The sequence below is a fragment of the Zalophus californianus genome, chromosome 9, assembly GCF_009762305.2.
Source record: "Zalophus californianus isolate mZalCal1 chromosome 9, mZalCal1.pri.v2, whole genome shotgun sequence".
In the NCBI taxonomy this organism is placed as follows: domain Eukaryota; kingdom Metazoa; phylum Chordata; class Mammalia; order Carnivora; family Otariidae; genus Zalophus; species Zalophus californianus.
The window spans coordinates 62,349,112-62,369,955 of NC_045603.1; the positions used below are offsets into that span (position 1 = coordinate 62,349,112).

At 44.2% G+C, this 20,844-nt stretch overlaps 1 protein-coding gene across 3 annotated transcripts in view; it reads right to left on the reverse strand.

Moving 5' to 3' along the window:
* Positions 1-20,230, reverse strand: part of SLC4A8 (solute carrier family 4 member 8) — a 73,251-nt gene extending 53,021 nt beyond the window's left edge. For all 3 annotated transcript variants that reach the window (XM_027593336.2, XM_027593334.2, XM_027593335.2), the window contains exons 1-2: positions 20,035-20,230; positions 7,406-7,487 (exon numbers count right to left, since the gene is read on the reverse strand). In XM_027593336.2, the coding sequence (XP_027449137.1) occupies positions 7,406-7,487; positions 20,035-20,079 (127 nt within the window). In that variant the 5' untranslated portion in view covers positions 20,080-20,230. The remainder of the gene's footprint in view (positions 1-7,405; positions 7,488-20,034) is intronic.
* Between the last annotated feature and the right edge of the window lie 614 nt (positions 20,231-20,844).

Consider the following 20,844-nt stretch of genomic DNA (forward strand, 5'->3'; position numbering starts at 1 on the left):
GCAAAAGCTTATTATTTAAACTCAGAGGGTTTTCATGAGCAGTACATAAGGTAATGTATGTAAAATGCTTAACACAATGCCCGGAATAACTTTTAGCAGCCACTGCATTCTAGGACCAGTTTCCGCTACTTTTCCTTCTGCACTGTAGAATACGCAATCTAGAATAGTAGTGAGACACTAGTTACAAATCATAAGAAACATGAGTCTGGGGTTACAGGGAGAGATAGTAAATGTACAAAAAGAGGAAGAATGTGGGAAAATAAGTGATCCCAGAGCGTTCTGTCCAATTCCGCTTTTTCTACTCATTTGTTCCTTTTAGAAGCCTTATTTTGTGCTGCTCATGACCACCAGGCTTCTCTCTCACCTCCACCTGGCTTCCCTTGCCTTGCTGCCAGCCTGAAGCCCAGAATCAGTACCTTTGGGGCTGCTACCACCCTGATGCACAGAGCCTTAGTCTTCTCCCACTGCTGCCCAGTTCCTGCTGCTAGCGCTCTAGGTCTCAGGCTGACTCCCCACTTCTTCCACCATAGATGTGTTCCGGTCTTCAGTCACTGTCCTAAAATCCACAACCCTGAGCCACACTTCCTCCCTCTGAGCAGGTGACCTCACTTTATATTTTACTAAGAAGACTTAGGCAGTCTCATGTGACCTCCCTGCCTCTCAGCCTGGCTTGCTTTCCTCCCCCAGCTGCTCCTCTTTGCCAGGCTAATGAGTATGGCTTCCCAGACCTCTGGAGTCCTCTTCCATCAGCTAGCCTCAGTCTCTCCTTTCCATCCATCCCTTCCACACTTTCTCCTGATTACAAATCTCTCTTACCTTTTTTTTTTTTTAAGTAAGCTCTAGGCCCAACGTGGGGCTCGAACTCATGACCCTGAGATCAAAGATTCACGTGCTCTACCAACTGAGCCAGCCAGGTGCCCCACATCTCTCTTAAGAAGAAACTTTCCGATATAGTGCTCTAAGCTTCTACCTGTCCATTCTCCTTCTCCACCAAACCACTTTCAAGAACAATCTACCCACCTAGCTTCTGTTCCTCACCATCTCCTTGTATCATAGCCTCTGCGTGTGGCTACTTCCCACTGAAAGTGTCCTCATTAGGAACCACTTAGTAACCAAATCTCTATCATCTTATGTCCCTCAGTTCAACTCCAAAGCCTTTCCTGAGAGCCCACCAAGTGCCAGGCAGTGTCCAAATCCCTGGACTACTTCCTCCCATTGGTGGTCCAGGGTCCCCTAGCTCCTATACCCCTGCCCTCCCTTGGTCATCTACACTCCTCTGACTTGGCTTCTCCATCCCTTCCACAATCCACCAAAGGAACGCTCCCAGTGTTTTGGTCCTGGGCCCTTCTCTTTTTTTTATTGGTATCTACTCTCATGATTTGAAAGTTTACTTCTACAAATGACCCCCAAATCTTTATCTACAGTGATTCAGCACCTCCCAAAGCAAAGTCATCATCCTCCATCTCAGATCCAGTTCATATCCATTTCTGTCATGTTTCTGTTCATGACATCACCATTCTCTCAACTTTCCAGGCCTGAAAACTCAGAGTTACCTTAGATTTCCACCTCTCCCGATGCCCCTCAGTGCTACATCCTACAAATTAGGGATGTCAAGGATTTCTCTCCCCTCACTTTGACAACAGCAGGAGCCTCTTTCCTGCCTCCCACACCAGCTCAGTCCTACAAACGAATCCTCCTGAAGCACTGCTCTGATCACAGCTCACGTCTGTGCAGTCAGGACCCTTCATGCTCCAGCATGCTCAGGCCTCAGCCTCCTCTCTAGTCTTTTCTTTGCTAGGACAAATTGCACATTCAATAGGAAAATTAAGGGAAGGGCCTCTAAAAGGACTGAGCACTCAGCTCGAGCAAGACTGAAGTGGAAATCTCACACGTGCTCACACCTATTAAACATTCCGGGGGCAGAGGGAAATCTGGAGATGTACACCTTCTGTGTCCACCCCAGCAACTCTGTCTCCTCCCCACAGCCTCAGCTGCTGCACCCACCGTCATCTCACGTTCTTTCCTCTACATGAACCAACCCGCCATTCCACAAATGTGCCAGTGCCTTCCAGACACAGACTTGGCTTGCTCCCACAAGATTCACCGCAATGCACATTCCTTCTTGGTATGATCTCTGATCTCCCCAATCAGATGTGTTGCCTTCCTAGCTCTAAATCCCTAGAGCCCTTAGCTAGCTTTCTCTTACGCACTTATTTTATGCCTTGCACTAGAATTAATACCTCCCACTATTCACCTGCAAGCTTCTCAAGGTCCCAGGTCATCTCTCTTGGAATTCCCTCACATAACAAAGCAGTGTTTTACATATGGTCGTTGTTCCACAAATGTTCAGAAAATGGAACATCCCCTAAGAGCCTCCCTCAGGAACATAACCCCTTCAAACCTCCTCAGGAGTCCACAATCTGACCTAAGGGAGACTGTAGCTAAGATGATTAGAGGCAACATCTGAGTGATGAGGAGAGGCCATGAGAAGAGCATTCCAGGACAAGGCAAGATCAACGCGTAGGTTTTACAGTGGGGATGTGCGTGTTCCAAAGCAAAAGGACAGCCAGAGGGCCAGAGCAAAGTAAAAGAGGAAAGAACAGGAGGGGGGGAATGTCAAAAAGACAGGCAGGGGCAGATCATGAAGAACCCACGGACAGTGAAAAGCATAATCAGATCCCACAGAACACTTCAACCAGCCCCTAAAAGAGAGACCTAGGTGTTGTAAAATCGATGCGTCTAGGTAGAGCTTAGACTTAGGTGAAGAAAAGCCTCACCGAGGGGTGACTTTCCGACCTTCAATAGAGCCATGAGCTTCCTCTTCCCAACAAATCCTCCAGAGGGTTATTGGCCAGGCTATGGCCTCTACTCCTTCTTAAGTACATTTCATATACTTCCACTGGGCTTTTGTCGGTATATTGCTAATATTATGTAATTTTAAGTATATCCTAAATAGAAATTGAGGGGTAGTGATTAAGTATTAGAACCTGTGTTGTTAGATCTCATTTTCTTAGTTAATTTGCTCGCTGTCACCGTTAAAGTAAAACAAGGAGTTTGAACCAAATGACTTCTCACATCTAGTCCAGGTTCTATGTACAAACTTCGGAAGGGCTCAGGCAAGGTCATTCTTCGGAGAAGATAAGACGGTTGGATTGTTCCCACTCTTCTTACTTATTGCTGCAAAAAGGGACTATAGCAAGGGCTCAGTAAATATTTGTTGAGCAAATGATGTATGATTTCGCCTGGTATCTAAAATTCCCACTAGGCAAGTTTGAGGATAATGGGGAAGACATCCTTCAGGAGCCTCTGCAGGAAGTAAGGTAAAGCTTAAATCTTAGGGAAGGAAGACTCTTTTACTTTAAGAATTTTTTTGGTCCAATCAGTTCTCCCAAACACTAACCAACCACAGTGCCTGCCTTTTGAAAATGTTGAAAACAGGCAGAAATGAAAACAAGCCCCAGCAGGGGTCAGAGCTAAGAAGGACCAAAGTGGCTGTCAGCAAATTAGACCTCAGTTTCTAAGCTGAGGACTCTGAAGCAGGGACTTGGATTTTCTGAGTGAAATCAGCAGAAAAGATGACAAACAAATGGACACCAGGAAATGAATATGGCATCAATAAAATCTAGTCCATTTAACTGGACTGTGGCAGTCCGTGACTCCACTAAACTCATCCTGTGGTCACTTAGCCGCTCTCCCACCCGGAGTCTTCTTCCCCCTCATCTACTTACCAACTCACCCGGACTCCGCCTTCTCCCCATCTAATTCCCCATTCTTTCTTTCCAGTCATTCTTTCCAGTCTATGCTTTGGGTGCTATCTGTGTGCAAATACAAGTATTCATTCAGTCAAACCCAATGGGAGAGATGTAATGTTAGTATATATTTTTAAAAATAAGTAAGTATACACATACGGAGAGCAACCATTTAGTGAACTGGGGCTGAGTTCTTGCGGAGCAGGACAGAAATCACAGCTGTGACCTACCTTGCAGATGGAGACTGGGCCTCCCAACATAGAGTGCATGTCATAAACACTGTTTACCCAGCACACGCGCAGAACTCATTAGCACATACTGAAAATTATTCCACCCCCCTGGGCTACAGGTCGAACTCAAAGTCAATAACCGGAGGGGGGAATCTAATATGCAGAGCAGATGCAAGCCTTTTTTTTATAACTTAAAAATAGGATCAAAAGGCTCTTACCTCTGTTAAAAACTTATTAGAAGGCACTAAACCTAGTCCAGGATTTTTAAGTCTAATAGTTAATCAGGAATAAGGATCTGCCAGAAAAAAATGGAAAAAAACAGTTCTGTAACTAAAGCAACTGTTCCATGTCCTTCTGGGAGTGGGAGAGTCCACTGAAGCACATCATGGACTCTTGCTCTTTGTGATTTTATCTTTGGAAATCTGTTCTAATACTTGCTTTGGACTCCTCTCATACATAAAAAGAAGCAATGTCATGGTTTAATGCACCTTCTCCTACTGATGGAATTAACTTACGCAAAAAGACCCACGTTTACAAAAGTCTGTAACAATGTTCAGAGACTAAATCCCTGAAGTAGTTCTGAAAGGGGGGATGGGTTATGTTATGTGGAGCAGAGGGTATGGAATAAAGGGGAAGGAAGACCCAGAGATTTATCCACAGCCATAGAACCCTGTATCATGGCATACACTTTGAATCAGAATATAATTTACTTCTGTCTTCTATCAAAGTGGGACTGACTTTATTTCATGCCTTCAAGAAATGACACTACCCTAGGTGCAGCCTGAGTCCTAGGGCCTCCCTCACAGTGAGTCAGGGTAGAGCCCCCAGCATGACTAAGCCTACAGCAAATCCCAACTCCCTCTTCTCTTCTCCGGTGCTGCTCTAGAACCACATCAGGCCTGAGAAGTGGGCACCATTTGCCCTCCATGTGCCAAAGGTGCTTTATTTAAAAAGTGCTAACCTAAATGAGATTCTGGTTTTCAAAAAGCTCTCTGTATAAAGGACCACTTCTCAAGACACTGTCCCCTATAGATGACATCATATATAGCTTTCTTTTATAGCAAAATGGTGAGTGCATGAAGAATAGGTGATATCATCTTGAAAAGATGACTGCCAATTACTCAGCTGACCTCTGTGGATGGAACCCAGTCCTCAGGATCCGAGTTTGCCTGGGTTTATGATTCTGCTCCCAAGCAGACAAGAGCGTTCATAGGTGGTTACCTCCTTGCTGAGGGCAAAGGTCTAGTGGGCCCAGACAACTAAACCGAGCACAACAGTGCCCTCAGGGTGCAGTGAGAGAATAGAGAGGCGACAGGATTATCAGGGCAGAAGGAGGGGTAGGGCAACATGATAAATATCCCTATGATGTTTATATCATATACAAGTGTTTATGTGATGGAGCCAGAAGTTGAGGTTGGGTGGTTAATGCCGAGGACTGTCCTCCCTTGCAGGCAGTGTGGTTGAATAGAAAGAGCAGAATTCCATCCCAGTCTCACCTGCTGTTAGGCTGAATGACCCTATTTCTCCCCATGTGAAATACAGATGATACCTACCGCCCAGGCTGCTGGGAAGATGAAAAAGACAACTTGTCCATTAAAAAAAAAAAAAAAAAAGACAACTTGTCCGATATGCCTAATCCCAATGCCTAACGCACAGAGGGCAGTCAACAAATGTTAGCCTCCCACCTCCACACCCTTTCCTTCTCCACTTTCTCCCAGTTGCCGAAACCCACACTGGCTCTTCTTGCATCTGGTCAGAATAACTTGGAAAACTTGACCTTGATATATCCAAACTCTGCTGACCTCCAGAAGCCACCCACATAAGTTCTCATGGTAACAGACCCAGAGGCTGAGTCAGCCCCTACAGCTTTCACTCTCCCCAACCAAAGGACAAGTTTTCTCTGAGGATTATACAACTTTGATGAAACCAACGTCACGGGAACAAGCAGTACAGGGAGAGCGTTGTACATGATGTCTCAGTCATTAGAAAGTTGCTGTATCATAGCGTTCAACATTGCAGGGGTTGTTGCAGAGATTTCACAAAGGTTTCTGAGCCAAACGTGGGTTCTCATTAAAGCTATACTGGACACGAGCCTTTCTCTCATAAAACTGAGCATCACCACTTATCAGGAAACCACCCTACAAAGAAAGGAAAGCCGAAGGACACCACCAATGGTCACGTGGGGACCCAGGGGTGGGACAGGGGAAAAAGAAGGTTAAGGGAACCTAGACAGAGCAGATCAATAAAAATGACTCTTCTCTCCCTTCCACTTTAGCTGGGTGGTTTTTGGGGGGGTTTTTTTGTTTTGTTTTGTTGTTGTTGTTGTTTAAAGATTTTATTTATTTGACAGAGAGAGAGACAACGAGAGAGGGAGCAGAAGCAGGGGGAGTGGGAGAGGGAGAAGCAGAGTCCCCGCAGAGCCGGGAGCCCGATGCCGGGCTCGATCCCAGGACCCTGGGATCATGACCTGAGCCGAAGGCAGACGCTTAACGACTGAGCCCCCCAGGCGCCCCTAGCTGGGTGTTTTTTAAATACAACCGTGTGCTATGAATTTTTAAAGAATATGTTACAGGGGTGTATGTTTTCTCTTGTCTTGTTTAGATGAAAACACCAGGCAGAAATGGGTATAATTAGAATGGGAAGAGCAAATACTGGAGATGGGGCAAACTGAATAATATAACCAAACAACTGAATAATATAACCAAACTAAATTTTAAAAACTATTTGTATTTTATTTTCTTTTAAAATTGTGTAAATATTTACATTTATATTTGTAGGCAGTTGCCAAGAATTGACAAACTGATCTGAGTACTTTACATTCTCAAGGAATAGATCATTTATCAATATTTATATTGGACTTTACAGTGCTCAGCGCACTGTCTCACATGTTATTGGATCCTAATATTAAGGTATTAATGTCCCTACTTTTTAAATTGAATTGTAATTAACATCAATGCCGTGTTCAGTTCAGGTGTACAACATGATGGTTTAACAATTCTATGCATTACTCAGTGCTCGTCATGCTAAGTGTACTCACCATCTGTCACCAAACAACATTATTACAATATTATTGACTCTATTCCCTATGCCGCACTTTTCATCTCCATGACTTATTTATTTTAAAACTGCAAGTTTGTACGTCTTGATCCCCCTTGATCCCCCTATTTCACTCATGCCCCCCCTCCCTCCCCTCTGGCAACCACCAGTTTGTTCTCTGTATTAATATCCCTACTTTTATTTAACAGATGAGGACATAGAGCTTAAGGGAAATGAAGGGACTTTTTCCCCCAAGGTCTTGCAGCTAGTGAGAAAGAGTTGGAGGACTTAAACCCAGGCTTCCTATGGCAAAGCTCTCCTCCCACACCAGGCTGCCTCTCATTAATTCTCCCCGCCCCCCCAACACACACACAAAAGCACAATTCTTACCTTCCAACTCCTCTTTCTCATAGTGAATGTTGAGGATTGTACTGGTCCCACCCTGATCCACCACAGCCTCTTCATCTGGTCTCTGTTGAGACATAAAGAAGTAGCCATAGTAATATGCATACATTCATTCAAACGTTCATTTAAGTCCCATGTATATGCCCGACCCTTTTTGCAACCCTTGGGGGAGAAAGCCCGATGGTTTACATATGTTTTTCACTTGAACCTCACAATAACTTTGAGACACAAACATGACAGTCATTCTCTTTCTCATTTTATAAAAGAGCAGCCTGAGCGTCAGAGAAAATGAAGTAATTATTGGTCAAGGGCACAAATGTGGTAAAAGGCAGAGGGGGGACTGAACTCAGGTCTTGTGACTGCAGACCTCATGCCTTTTCCAACTCCCCACTCCCCCTGTACAAGTGGATAATAGGCCTGCATTGTGTAAGTGGTGTCAACCCCATCGTTTCACTTATCGTAAATCGGTCTGCTTGACCTCTCCACGGTGCTTGAGCCTCTTGTCCTGGAAATTCTCCATCCTGCTTCTCTGATCAAGTCTCCTCCCTCTCAACCTAAGGCTCAGCCTCTTCCTCTAACCATAATTGCCAAGCAGGAGCACTCTACCTTCGGTGTCCCTCCCTTGAGTCTTACAATCTCAACAGTAGCCTGGAACTGCTGGCTCAGTATTTGACAAACCATTGGGATGTCGACCACAAGATCCACATGTCTAAAACCAAACTCATCTTTCCAAACCAGCACCCTGTGCTCATTTACTTACACTCACCCATGGCACCATTGTTTCTTAGTCCACGTTTGAAATTTCAGATGTATTGACTTATCCATTCCATGTACATTGAGTGTCATAATATGTCTTCAGGGAAATCGTTTTCTCCCTTTTCTTATCAAGTGTCCTCCTTTGCAATTTTTCTTGAATCCACTCTCATGTCTCATCTACTCTAGGCCACACTCTCCAGCCCTTTAGGTCATACTGGACAAGCTTTCAGTTTTGGAACCACACTTACTTTCTTCCTTGAGTGTTTCTCCCTGCCTGAACTATAAGTTTCTCCCTGCTATCCACACCTCCACCACCAACAGCCAATACTTATTCATCATCCCGCAGATCTCAGCCTCAATGCACTTCCTTGAAAGGCTGCCCTGACTACCCCTCCTCTGAACTAAGCTAGGTCCCCCCATTAATATGCCCTCACAGCACACTGTACTTCTCCTTCGAAATGAAATGTCTCTGCTCAAGGGAGGGACCCTGTGTGTCTTCCTCACCACTGTTTCCCCAGCATCCTACACAAACTTTTCACATAGTAGGTACTCAATAATTCTTTGGTAAAATAATGACTATAATGGCACCTACCTTATGAAGACCCTAAATTATTTCCAAAAAAATCTGAACTGATTTTCCTGCCAATCTATTTCTCTTATCAAATCTGCAGCTCCAGCCAAGTTCACTGATCCCATGGGCATTGTGCACGTTCCCACTTTCACGCTTTTGCTCACATGTCCTGTCGTCTAATGTGCCCCATCCCCAACTCTCTGCCAAGTCCTGACTATCTTCTAGATCCTGCTCAAATTTCCAGCTTACTGTCCTAATTTTACTCTTTTCCTTTCCAGTTATCATCCATGTCCCCGAATAAGGCAACCCTGAACTGCATTTTCCTAATGAGAAGATTCAAGAAAAAAAAATTTTTTAAAGATTTTATTTTATTTATTTGAGAGAGAAAGAGAAAGAGAGCGAGCACAAACAGGGGGAGCGGCAGGCAGAGGGAGACGGAGAAGCAGACTCCCCGCTGAGCAGGGAGCCCGATGACCCTGACGTCATGCGGCTCTATCCCAGGACCCCAGGATCATGACCTGAGCTGAAGGCAGACGCTCAACCGACTGAGCCACCCAGGCGCCCCTCAGAAAAGTGTTTGAGGACAACTTGAATAAATCAATTTTTAGGGAAGTAGATGAAAGTCAAATGTCTATCTATCTATCTATCAATGCTATTCTTTTTTCTATTCATTTCTGCTATTTCTTTTTTTACTCAAGTATAATTAACATATGTGTTAAATTAGTTTCAAGTGTATAATATAATGATTCAACACTTCCATACATATTCAGTGCTCATCAAGGTAAGTGTATTCTTAATTCCCTTTACCTTTCTCACCCATCCCCCTGGCAACCACCAATTTGTTCCCTGTATTTAAGAGTCCGGGGGTTTTGTGGTGCCTGCCTCAGTCAGTTAAGCAGCTGCCTTCAGCTCGGGTCATGATCCCAGGATCCCATATATATGTACATATATATGTAAAAGAAAAAGTGTTGAAACATAAGCATCTGCTTATACTTAAAAGCATACAAAGGAAGAATAAGCCATGAACCTTTTTTTTTTTTTAGTAGTTACCTAAGGAGTTAGGAGACAAGGCCAGAACACCGGAATTCTTTGAATATACCTGATTTTATAAATATCTTACATAATTTTAAAACAAAACTAAAAATTTTATTTATTTATTTATTTATTTATTTTAAAGATTTTTTTTATTTATTTGACAGAGAGAGACACAGCGAGAGAAGGAACACAAGCAGGGGGAGTGGGAGAGGGAGAAGCAGGCTTCCCGCTGAGCAGGGGGCCCAATGCGGGACTCGATCCCAGGACCCTGAGATCATGACCTGAGCCAAAGGCCGACGCCTAACAACTGAGCCACCCAGGCGCCCCACAAAACTAAACATTTTAAAAGCAATTCCCAGAAATGAGAAACAAAATGAAAACAAAGGTCAAATTGATGGCATAACTATTCCAAGAGAAATTCTTCCACATAACTTTAAGATATAATAAATTGACTGAACATCCTCAGTGGCACATACCCTAAAGACAAAAAGAGTTTAAGATCTTAAACTGCTTTTTCATTATCTATTGGTGGTAGTGTTGGTGCTACCCCTCCGAGACTGTTGTGCATTGTGAGACAGACACATGAGTGATTATGTAAACTTGTTCCGTCATTCTCAATGTCACTGAGAACTGGCATTCTCAGCAGGGGTAAGAGGAAATACAGTCTTAATATAGAAGTTAAGTAAAAACCATGTAGTCCTGAATTTGAATCGGATGTATCAACAAGAACATATATTTTTATCTTTTAATGTTTTTAAATTTACAAATTTACATTTTCTAGCTCTGTCCACTCAAAAGTCCTAGAAAAAAATGAACAGCCAGAAGCAATGAGTATCCTTAGGGCCTAGACTGTGGTCTCTTAAGTATCATTTTCTACTAAAAGCTACCCACAGACAACTAGGATGGTGTCAAAAGGACTCAGGAGTCAACTTAATGAGATCCCTTGCTTTTTAGGACAATTTGAGCATCAGTAAGAGTAATAACTATAACAGATTAACTACATCACATATGTTAAAATCCATGAGTTCACAATGTCACTCTAAAAATTAATTGGTTACCATTGGAGGATAATGCTAACAAACCAGCTCATTATCTTGAAAACTGTTAAAAATTTATCTTGGCTTTCCTATATAAATTGTACCATAGAGTGATATCATAGAAGAGATGAAAGAAGTTTCTTATTATAGAGAAAAATAAACGAAACAGGAATGTTAGAATTAGGACATCACCATTTTGCAATCTCTAATGGATTACATTGATTTTCAACAGCCACTAACATCACAAAGAGAGAAAACCAGACATTATATGTCTCCTAATGGGAGGCCGTACCACCACCCATTAGGTAATCTTAACAAATAAATTGTCCCTGAATCTGACCAAGCCTCCAAATCCAAATACCAGTTTACTGGACATACAGTGAAGCACAATTCCATGGAAAAACACCAGCATGAGAACACAATCAACAGAATCCAGACTGTGGGAAACTACAGAACTACAGAACAAATCCTCTCCCTCCCCCTACCCCTTTTTTAAAATAAATAATTGCAAGAAGAGAGAGGCAGAAACAGAGACAGGGAGAGAAGAAGGTGAAAGCAGTAGTTTAAAAGAGACGACAAACCAATCTCAATGGGTGGACTTTATTTGAATCCTGATTCAAACAAACCAAAATAATATTTTTAGTTATTTTTTTAAATAATTTTTTGAGACAGTTGGAAATTTGAATATTGACTAGATCTTTTATCATATTAAAGAAATTGCTGTTTTTTCTTTAGGTGATACTATGCTCATTTTCTAAAGAATTCTTATCTTTTTTTGTATGGGATTGTTGAATCACTCTCTTATACACCTGAAACTAATACAACACTGTATGTTAACTATGCTGAAATTAAAATAAAATAAAATTTCCAATTAAAAAAAGAATTCTTATCTTTTAGTGATACACACAGAAATATTTACAGATAAAACTGAAAGATTACAGATATGGAAAATAATATATTAACTTAGAAATACTACTTTTTTCACATTTTATAATTATTTAAAATTATTCAAAATCTTCAAATACACCTTTAACATCAATGTAAAGACTCACATAAAGTAAAGGAATAACTTTTAGGCAGAAAAACTTGCTTTTACTTTAGATTTGTTATTCATTTATCTAGCTCATCTTTTCGATCATGGATTTCCTGATGGCAACAGCCACAATTTGTCATCTTTATGTTCATAGAGTCCAATACAGTAGGTTACCACTGTAAGTACTTTGCACTCTTATAAGTCCCAGAAAGGGACGTGCTGTGCCTATGTTCACCACTCTGTACCTAGCAGCTAGTATAATGTCCAGTATGTGGTAAGTATCCAAAAACTCTGATGAATAAATATTTATTAGGGTTCTGAACTCTTTATCATATGATCATTATATTTTCCCATAAAACTTCATATATATGTGAATAATTTTTCATATTGGCTTCCCCACAGGTTTATAATATCCAAAGGACAGGGACCGATTAGTTATAATGTTTAGCACTGTCCAAAGATACCTGGCACAGCATAGAACACAGCAGGAATCTGGAGGAAGGGGGCAGGGGGGGTGGCGGGATAATTGATTTTATGATTTTAAGAACCATGAAAATACAATATGGAGAGCAAGGTCAAACATCTGAAATATTCAGGATGAAAAATCAACCTGTTTCCTTAATTTAGATTAGTTAACCACAGCCTAAGTTCACTGAATAATTGTTCATCCACTTTCTTTGTCTTGCCAAAGAAAACAGAGCCACTGTCAAACACCATTAGCCAAAGCATTTGAAATGTCAGGCTTGGATGTGAATGTGCAGACCTCGTGTGGATCCCTGTTCAAATAAACCAACTATTGAAAAAATTATAAGGCACTCACATCAACTTACACAGCTAAATGGATATTTATTAAGGAGTTATTGTTAATTTTAAAAAATAGTAATCTTGTGATTTGGTAGTTACATCATTAAAAAAACTTCTTAATCTTTAGTGGTACATCCTGAAGTGTTTACTGATGAAATGATATGATGTGTGGGATTTGGAGAATGGGTGGGGACATAATGAAACAAAATAGATATGTGTTCATTGTTGAAGCCAGGTCATGGGTACATGACACGTCACTTTTACAAGTCTTTCTACTTTGTTTTTTTTTTTCTTTTTAAGATTTTATTTATTTATTTGACAGAGAGAGAGAGTTAGTGAGAGCAGGAACGCAAGCAGGGGGAGTGGGAGAGGGAGAAGCAGGCTTCCCGCTGAGCAGGGAGCCCAATGCGGGTCTCGATCCCAGGACCCTGGGATCGTGACCTGAGCCGAAGGCAGACGCTTGACGACTGAGCCACCCAGGTGCCCCTAGTCTTTCTACTTTGTTATCTGCTTGAAATGTTCCATAAATTTCAAGTATATACAAAGTTTGTTTAAAATCATAAAAAAACGAAAATAAAAGAATATCAAGTCTCGTTGGTCTGTGCTTGTTGCAGATTCCTCACCAGCTGGCTGTTATATTTCCTCTGATACCATCATTATTTCTGGCAGAGAGGATTTCTTATCCATAGATTTCTAGGGTTCCCATGAATGGGCTTCAGGATTATGTGTGAGTACACATTTTTCCTGAGAAGGTCCATAACTCAGATTCTCAGGGAAGCTTGTGACTCAGAAAAGATTGGAATCATGAGAACCACATTATATAAGTCTAGGAGAAAAAGGAAAGAAAGGAGGGAGGGAAAGAAAGGAGGGAGGGAAAGAAGAGTGAACTAGAGAAAAGGTGGTGTTTCTAAGTCTCCTCTTTTCTGTACTTCCGCCTAGCTCACAGACAATGACCCGCTATGTAAATGTGAACTGATTTGGGTGCCTACCTCAAGGACTAGAGAAGATAAAAAGAACTAAGGAGGTTAAATACACATTAAAACACTGACATTGCAAGGCACATCTTGTTATGAGTCTTGAAAAATGAATGAATTATACCTGAGTAGCAGACCAGATTCTGACTTACAGTTAATGGACAAATGAAAATGCAGGGGCAGGGCTGAGCCTTGCATAATGGCTCCAGCTCCTGGAAGCAGCCCCCAGAGGGTGCAGGGGAGGGGGAGGGCAGCAGACAGTGGAGCGCACCTTGAGCCCTCTCCCTGACTCATGCCCCCTGCGGCACCTCTCTGGACCTGTGGGGTGGTGGACCTGCCAAACTCAACTCCCCCTCCTTTCCTGCAGTTAGTCTCAGACCTTTCACCTCCAAAGACCCCTTTCATCTTTTTTCCTAAGGATCCAATGTTTTCAGAGATTGTGTATAACATCCGTCCACCCATCCACCCTCCTAACCTCACCCCCAACAAAAAAGAGTCAAGCATTTATCGAGTTCTGATACATTTAACCATTTTTAAAACAACAAATACAGAAGTGACTTCCAGAGTTTCTAATCAGCAAAGTAAGTTGATACACTGAGTTTGGGAACAAATATTTACTGAGTACTTCCTATACGCCTAGTGTTGTGCCTTATGTATATTACCCCAATTAATCCTCACAGCAGCCTTAAATCAAGGCTAAGTAAGATCACACAAGAGCTAAGTAGGATAGGAAGAACTCAAACTCAAGTCTCTCTGTATTCTCATTAACACTGTATTTGTATGCTAATTTTGCCAAAAGCAAAGAACCCAGTCATTTCAGAGAGCTCAGGTCACCTGATCAGGCATTAGTGTCCATAGCTCAAGATCCACATTATTACCATCTTAAATCCTTAGTGTGCCAGAACATGGTACTTGAAACTTGTACTTTGCCCTTTTACTGACCGGACTTCCAATAGTTCTCCATCTCATTCATTTCCATCTTCCTCTTCAGCCAACAAAGTCTCTGAATTCTGGCCCCTTGTATACCCTTGTCAGTGAATCTGGCCCACAGATTCACTAATGCCCTCAATCCGACATCCTCAAGGAATTCAGCCTGCTTTAGTGAGAACAAAGGTTCCATAAGGACTTGTATAGTTGTTCCAGATCTCCTCTCAGTGGCCATGAGCTCCTCAATACCCGGGAGCTTCCTATGCTGACTCTTCAGCAGCCTGCTGGGGCCTCAGATTTCAAAGTAGTTCTGGTTTCTCAGTGATTCTTTTCTTGAACCTCACCTGGAGTCACTCCTGTTCAGTATTCAGATTACTAGTTAGCTAGCACATGGTGGTAGGCAGAATAATGCCCGCCCCCACCCAAGTAAGATTGCAGATGCAAGTAAGGTTCCTAATCAGCTGAACTTAAAATAAGGAGATTATCCTGGATTATCTGGTGGGCTCAATATAATCACAAGGATCCCTAAAAAGTGGACAAGGGGGGGCGGAAGACTAGAGCCCAAGAAAGAGATGTGATGCCAAAAGCAGGGTTGGAGACACACTATGCTTCTGGCTTTGAGTGGAGGGAGGGAACTAGGTGTCAAGGAATGCAGTTAGCCTTCAGAAGCTGCAGAAGTCAAGGAAACAGATTCTTCCTTAGAGCCTCCAGAAAGAAACCCAGCCCTGCCAACACTTTGATATAGCCCAGTGAGAGCTGCGTTGGATTTGTGAAGTACAGAACTGTAAGATAATCAATTTGTGGGGTTTTGTAAAGATTTTATTTATTTATTTGAGAGAGAGAGAGCACAGGAGAGGGGGCAGCGTCAGAGGGAGAAGCAGACCCCCCGCCGAGCAGGGAGCCCAATGCGGGACTAATTTGTGCTGTTTTAAGCCACCAAATTTGTGGTCATTTGCTATGGCAGCAACAGAAACTAATACACACATTATGGCTCCCTAACTACCAAGACCAGAGTAAACTTATTACTGCCTTGCAGGAAACAACCACCCTCTCCATTATCTAAGATTTGTTGCTGTTACCTAGCAGCAGATCTAGAATAAACATGGTTGCTTTCTGTGTCCTGACTAGTACTAGGCAGTCTTGACTGAAAGCCCTGTCTACACTGCCAAGGCAAACTTGAGCTAAAGCAGTTATCTACAGATTTTGAAGGAAGTAAATTTGCAACCTGAACTGTCTCCCAGACTACCATAATTCTCTGCTTGGCAGGACAGCCCACACCTCTCCTACTGAAGCTCCCCAGCAGAGCTGGGGAAGCCAGCGACAGAGGATGCTCACAGTTTACCCCCACTCCCACACAGAAAGAGAACACCTAGCATGTGTTGGGAGAGGGTGGAGGAATATGGATTGTATGCTACAACGTAGTGAGAGGAGAAACTGCCATGGTTGATACTTTTATTCAATAACATTCAGCAAATGTTAACCGGGCTCCAACACATGTCAGTCATTAGGCACTAGCATTCAGGTCTCCCTCAGGAAGTCTTGGCTTGGATGAGTTTTTCCAGGGCCACAGAAGATAGGGAATGTGACTCTCTTCTCATCAGTCCTTCTCATCAGCCATCCTTCCTAATTATCATCCATTTCCCAGGGCTGAATTTTCCATTCTGAGCAGGCCTGATTCACAGAAAAGCCTTGGTAATTACCCAAACTCACTTGCTCGCCTCTCTCTCACTTACACCATCCCTGAACCTGCCTGCAGTTCCCAGCACCCCTTGGCTCAATTGCTGATGGTTCTGACCACTCCAGCCTTCTCCTCCAGCACTTCTTTCTGCTCAATTCTGAGAGTGCTGATCAGGAGAACTTTGAAGATATAAGATGTCCTCAGTTCCAGTCCAAACTAGAGGCTCTCCCTAAAGTTTTCTGCTCTTCCTCCTCCCTTACTACCTAACCTCTTTAAGAGCACATTGACTCCTAAAATTTCAATAACCACCTCCAGAAATCTCATCAAAATTCAGTAATGCAGGCCTTCATTAAGCCATCCTACGTTACAAAAAAAAAAAAAGTCATCCCAAATTACAGCCTCCTAGCTGGCCTCCCTCAGTCCAATCTCTTCCTAATCCAATACATCCACTGTATACCCTGCCACATACCTTCCCAAACATTAAGTGCTCACTCCAAGTCAGGCACTGGCCTAGGTTTCAAAGACACAAGCTGCCGTAATGCAGAGTGATTTAAAGGCATGTACTTTGGAGACAGTAATAGCACTTGGTGGGCATTGTGAGCAGAGAAGACAGAATGATGAATTCTGATAGTGATATAGAGCCAGACCTTGAAAGCTAAATGGAATATTCCAGGTGAAGAGGAGAGGAAAGCAATGGGCACCTGATGCTCTGTGCTAATCCTGACAAGACCATGAGCTCCTTGAGGAGAAGTGCATCGGCTTTGGATATAGGAAAGTCATTCATTCACTCAAGCAACTAAGCACCTATTTTATACCAGGAACTGTGCTGTATGACAAGATTTTCCTCCTGGTCCTTGCCCCCAAGAAGTTTCCGTTCAAAAAGATAATGTAGAAGTCAAACAAGAACACTTCAGATGAGTTAAAAGTGCTATTAAGAACATAAAACAGGATCATATGAAAGAGAGTCACTGTGGGTGGAGGTCAGGGAAAGCCACTCTGAGGTGATAACATTTGAGTTCAGTCACAAAAATGCCTGGGTAGAATCATGTCCTAGGCAGAGAAAACGACAGGAACAAAGGTCCTAAAGCATGAAGGAGCTTGCCATATTAAAGAAATGGAAAGAAAGCCAGTACAGAGGTGCATGGTGAGAGAATGGAGGAAAGGCAGTCAGTGCTGAGCCCACTGAAGCTTGGTAAGCCATGATGAGTTTGGATCTTATTCTAAAATGCACAGGGAAGCCACTGAAGGGTCTCAAGATAGGATGGGGCATGATTTGTGTTTTTAAAAGCTCTCTCTGGCTGCCATGTGGAAAGTGGACTGTAGAAGGGCAAGAGAGAGAGAGCAGAGGGAAGTGTAGGAGGCTAGTGCAATAGTCCAAACCAGAGAAAACAGCCTAGACTTATGATATTTAGATGTGATGCTTAGAATCTCTCTTTACACCAAGTTACACAATCTCCTCACTTTGCAAGGTCCATCCCCCCGCAACACACATACACACACACACACACACACACACACACACACACACACACACAGCCTAACTGGCACATAGGAGGCTTCATGGGTAATTTTCAATCGGTTGACTGTGTGTCCTCCAGGTCATCCCTATTTCCTTTCCTCCTTCTGCCCTCATTTTTCTTCCTCCCCCATATCTCAGGTGCCCATTTGCCCATCACCTGACTCAGCCTTCATGAGGTCGTGCTGTTTCTGCTCTATTCCTTTTCCTCTCCTCACGCCACCACTCACGAAAGTTACATGAACTAGATGTAAAGGAAATAATTATTTTCTATTCTACCCCAGAAGCACTCAGGAGTTATCAATTTCACAGAGCACTAACAGAAGCTTATGGGTTATTATGATCTTGACAATACAACTGGTACACATTCTGCATGTTAAGAACACTGTCTCCTCACACTCATTCCAGCTTATTCTATTCCCCCCACTGCAGCCAGAGAAATCTTTCAAAAGGAAAATCTGATCATGATCTCATTGGTGCTTGCTCTCTCATCCCCCCCCCGCCACGCACTTGTGCTCTCTCTTTCTTGCACTCTCTCTCTCTCCTTCCCCTCCCTGCTTAAACCCCTTCAGTGGCTTCCCCTTGATCCTCAAATAAATCCCAACTTTCTCAGGATGGGCCATAATGACCCTGTGTGTTATGACCCCAGAGTGTATCTCACACCACTCCCCGCCCCACCCCGTCGCCGTTGCTCCCTATGGCTCCAGCCACACTGGCCTTCTTTCAGGCCCTCTAACTAGATGTGCCCCCTTTCTGCTATTCTCTTTGTCTCCAAGGTCCTTTGATCTCCCTCTTCCCTCAGTTGACACTCTTTCTTTAGACCTTGAATTTTCTTCTTTAGCAAACTCTTCTCTCATCTAAGACCAAGGCTGGAACCACTCAGAGCACTGCCTATCTTTCTTTTGAAACACTTATCATAGTTCATAACAATACATTTACTTATGGGATTATTTGATTAAAAATGGTTATTTCTCCCCACCCTCCAAGACAGGAAGCTCCAGGGGGCAAGAACATTGCCTATTTTTGCTCATCACTGTCTCCCCAACATACATTGGATAAACTTAAGATATGAAAAGATTTTCCAAAATCTTAGATATGGTTCCTTTTTTGATGGAGCAAGCAAACAAGGAATCATGGATCCTCTAGTGGCAAACTCTTACAGGAGGAAGAAGAGTCAGTGTCTGATGCCCATTTTGCTACAAACTCGAACTGTTTCCCCTGCCTCCTTACAGAAAACATCACTGACATCAACATGCACTTGTTTCCAAGACCCATCATCCTTCCTAAGAAGGCCCATCATCCTCTTCACACCCCTCCACTTCAGACTTGACCCCCCATCTCTCTTTCCAGAGCAGTAACTAGACCACCTGACTGCACAGAAAGGGGGGAGTGAGAATTCAATAAGCTACCACTCACTTACTGGTTGTCACACAATAAAGTATTTCACAAATAGCACCTCATTTAGTCCTCAAAACAACCCTGTGAGGTAAGCAAAGCAGGTATTACCATCCCCACTTTACTAGACGGAGAAACTGAGGTTCAAGGAGGCAAGTGACGTATTCAAGGTCACAAAGCCAGTACAAGGCGGGTGCAGGATTTGAGCCTACAGTCTCTGACACCTAATCCAATGCTTTCCCTGACATTTGCCACCACAAGTTATCACTTACTTAAATCCGGTTTCCTCATTCCCTTAATTAAACACCTGTTCCTGACCTCTCAACACATCCCCAGCCCATTTCCCCTTGCCTTCCCAGAAGTTGCCAGCTGCCTGTCCGAGGGGATGGAGAAAGTCATAAAGCTGGCCACACTAACGGGGTCTGGTCCCAGCCTCCACTCTTTCCAGCTCTTTCTCTGAACCACTGAGGAACCAGAAGTCTCCAGAAATAAAAACACAAAGAGGAGACCTGCCCCACCAGAGCAAGGTCCTTGGCCACCCTTCCTCCCGCGTTCCAAGACGACGCCGCGAGGCCAGAAGCCAGCCTCGCTCCGAAAAGGGAGTACCCAAGGAGAACCGAGGCCACCGCCCGCCGCCGTCAGGGCTCCCCGGGCCGGCCGCGCAAGGGATGCGGCAGTGATTCGCCGGCTCCCAGGTTCGGCCCAAGGTCACCCGCTCGCGGCCCCGGCCCGGTCCCCAGCCGCCCGGAGCGCCCCCTGGTGTCTCTGGCGGGCCTCCCCTCGCCCTCAGGGAGTGGCCTGCGGAGCCCGGCCCGGGGGCAGAGGCAGGAGGGTGGGCAGAGGATGAGGAGGCTGAGCCCCGGGGAGGGGCGGGAGGCGGGGCCCTACCTGATAGCTGAGGACGCCGTCCGGCTCGTTACTGCCGGCCGGCATGGCGGAACCCAGCTAGGTCTGGCCCGAGGGCTCCAGGCCGAGCGTCAGCAGCCCGCGCGCTCCGGTCGGCTCTGAGCCGATCGCCCGAGCGGCGACCCCTACCCCGGAGCCAACGGTCAACCATCAACCGCCGCCGCCTCCATTGCCACCGGCCCGCGAGGCCTCGCCGCAGCCAATCAGCGTGCGGCCTGTGCGGCCAATCAGCGCGCGGAGCACGGGAGGACGCTGTCCGGCGGTACCCTGGGCTACCGGGAGGAGGGGGGGGAGGGAGCCTGGGGAGGCTACCGCTCCGGGCCCGGTTGCCGTGGAAACCGCCTCCCTCCCTTCAGGGGCCTCCGGGCTTAAAGGTCCTTCCAACTGCTTGCTAGAAATTGAAAATCCCGTGCTTCCATTTGCGGTTGCACCTGACCCTTGAAAACTGAGAAAGTGTCGGTTTTGTCTAATTCTGATGTTATTACTTAGGTAATGGTTTTCAAATTCTGAGGAAACGGCCCTTGGGACTGAAGAAGGAAGTACCAGAGGATGAGGGGGAAGGGCCTTCTAAAATTACTTGTTAATCTCTGAACTAGTGGCCATATTAACGTGCATTAAAGAGAAGCGGGGCGGGCAGTGATCAGACCCCCTCCACAGACTCACTCCGACTTAGGTCTTCTCCCCTGGTCTTAGGTGGGCAGAGAAGAGCACAGAGCTGAACCAAGGCTGATCGCGGAAATAATTCCACAAAAACGCTTCCAGCTTTTCCGAGAAATGATCTAAGGCAAATTA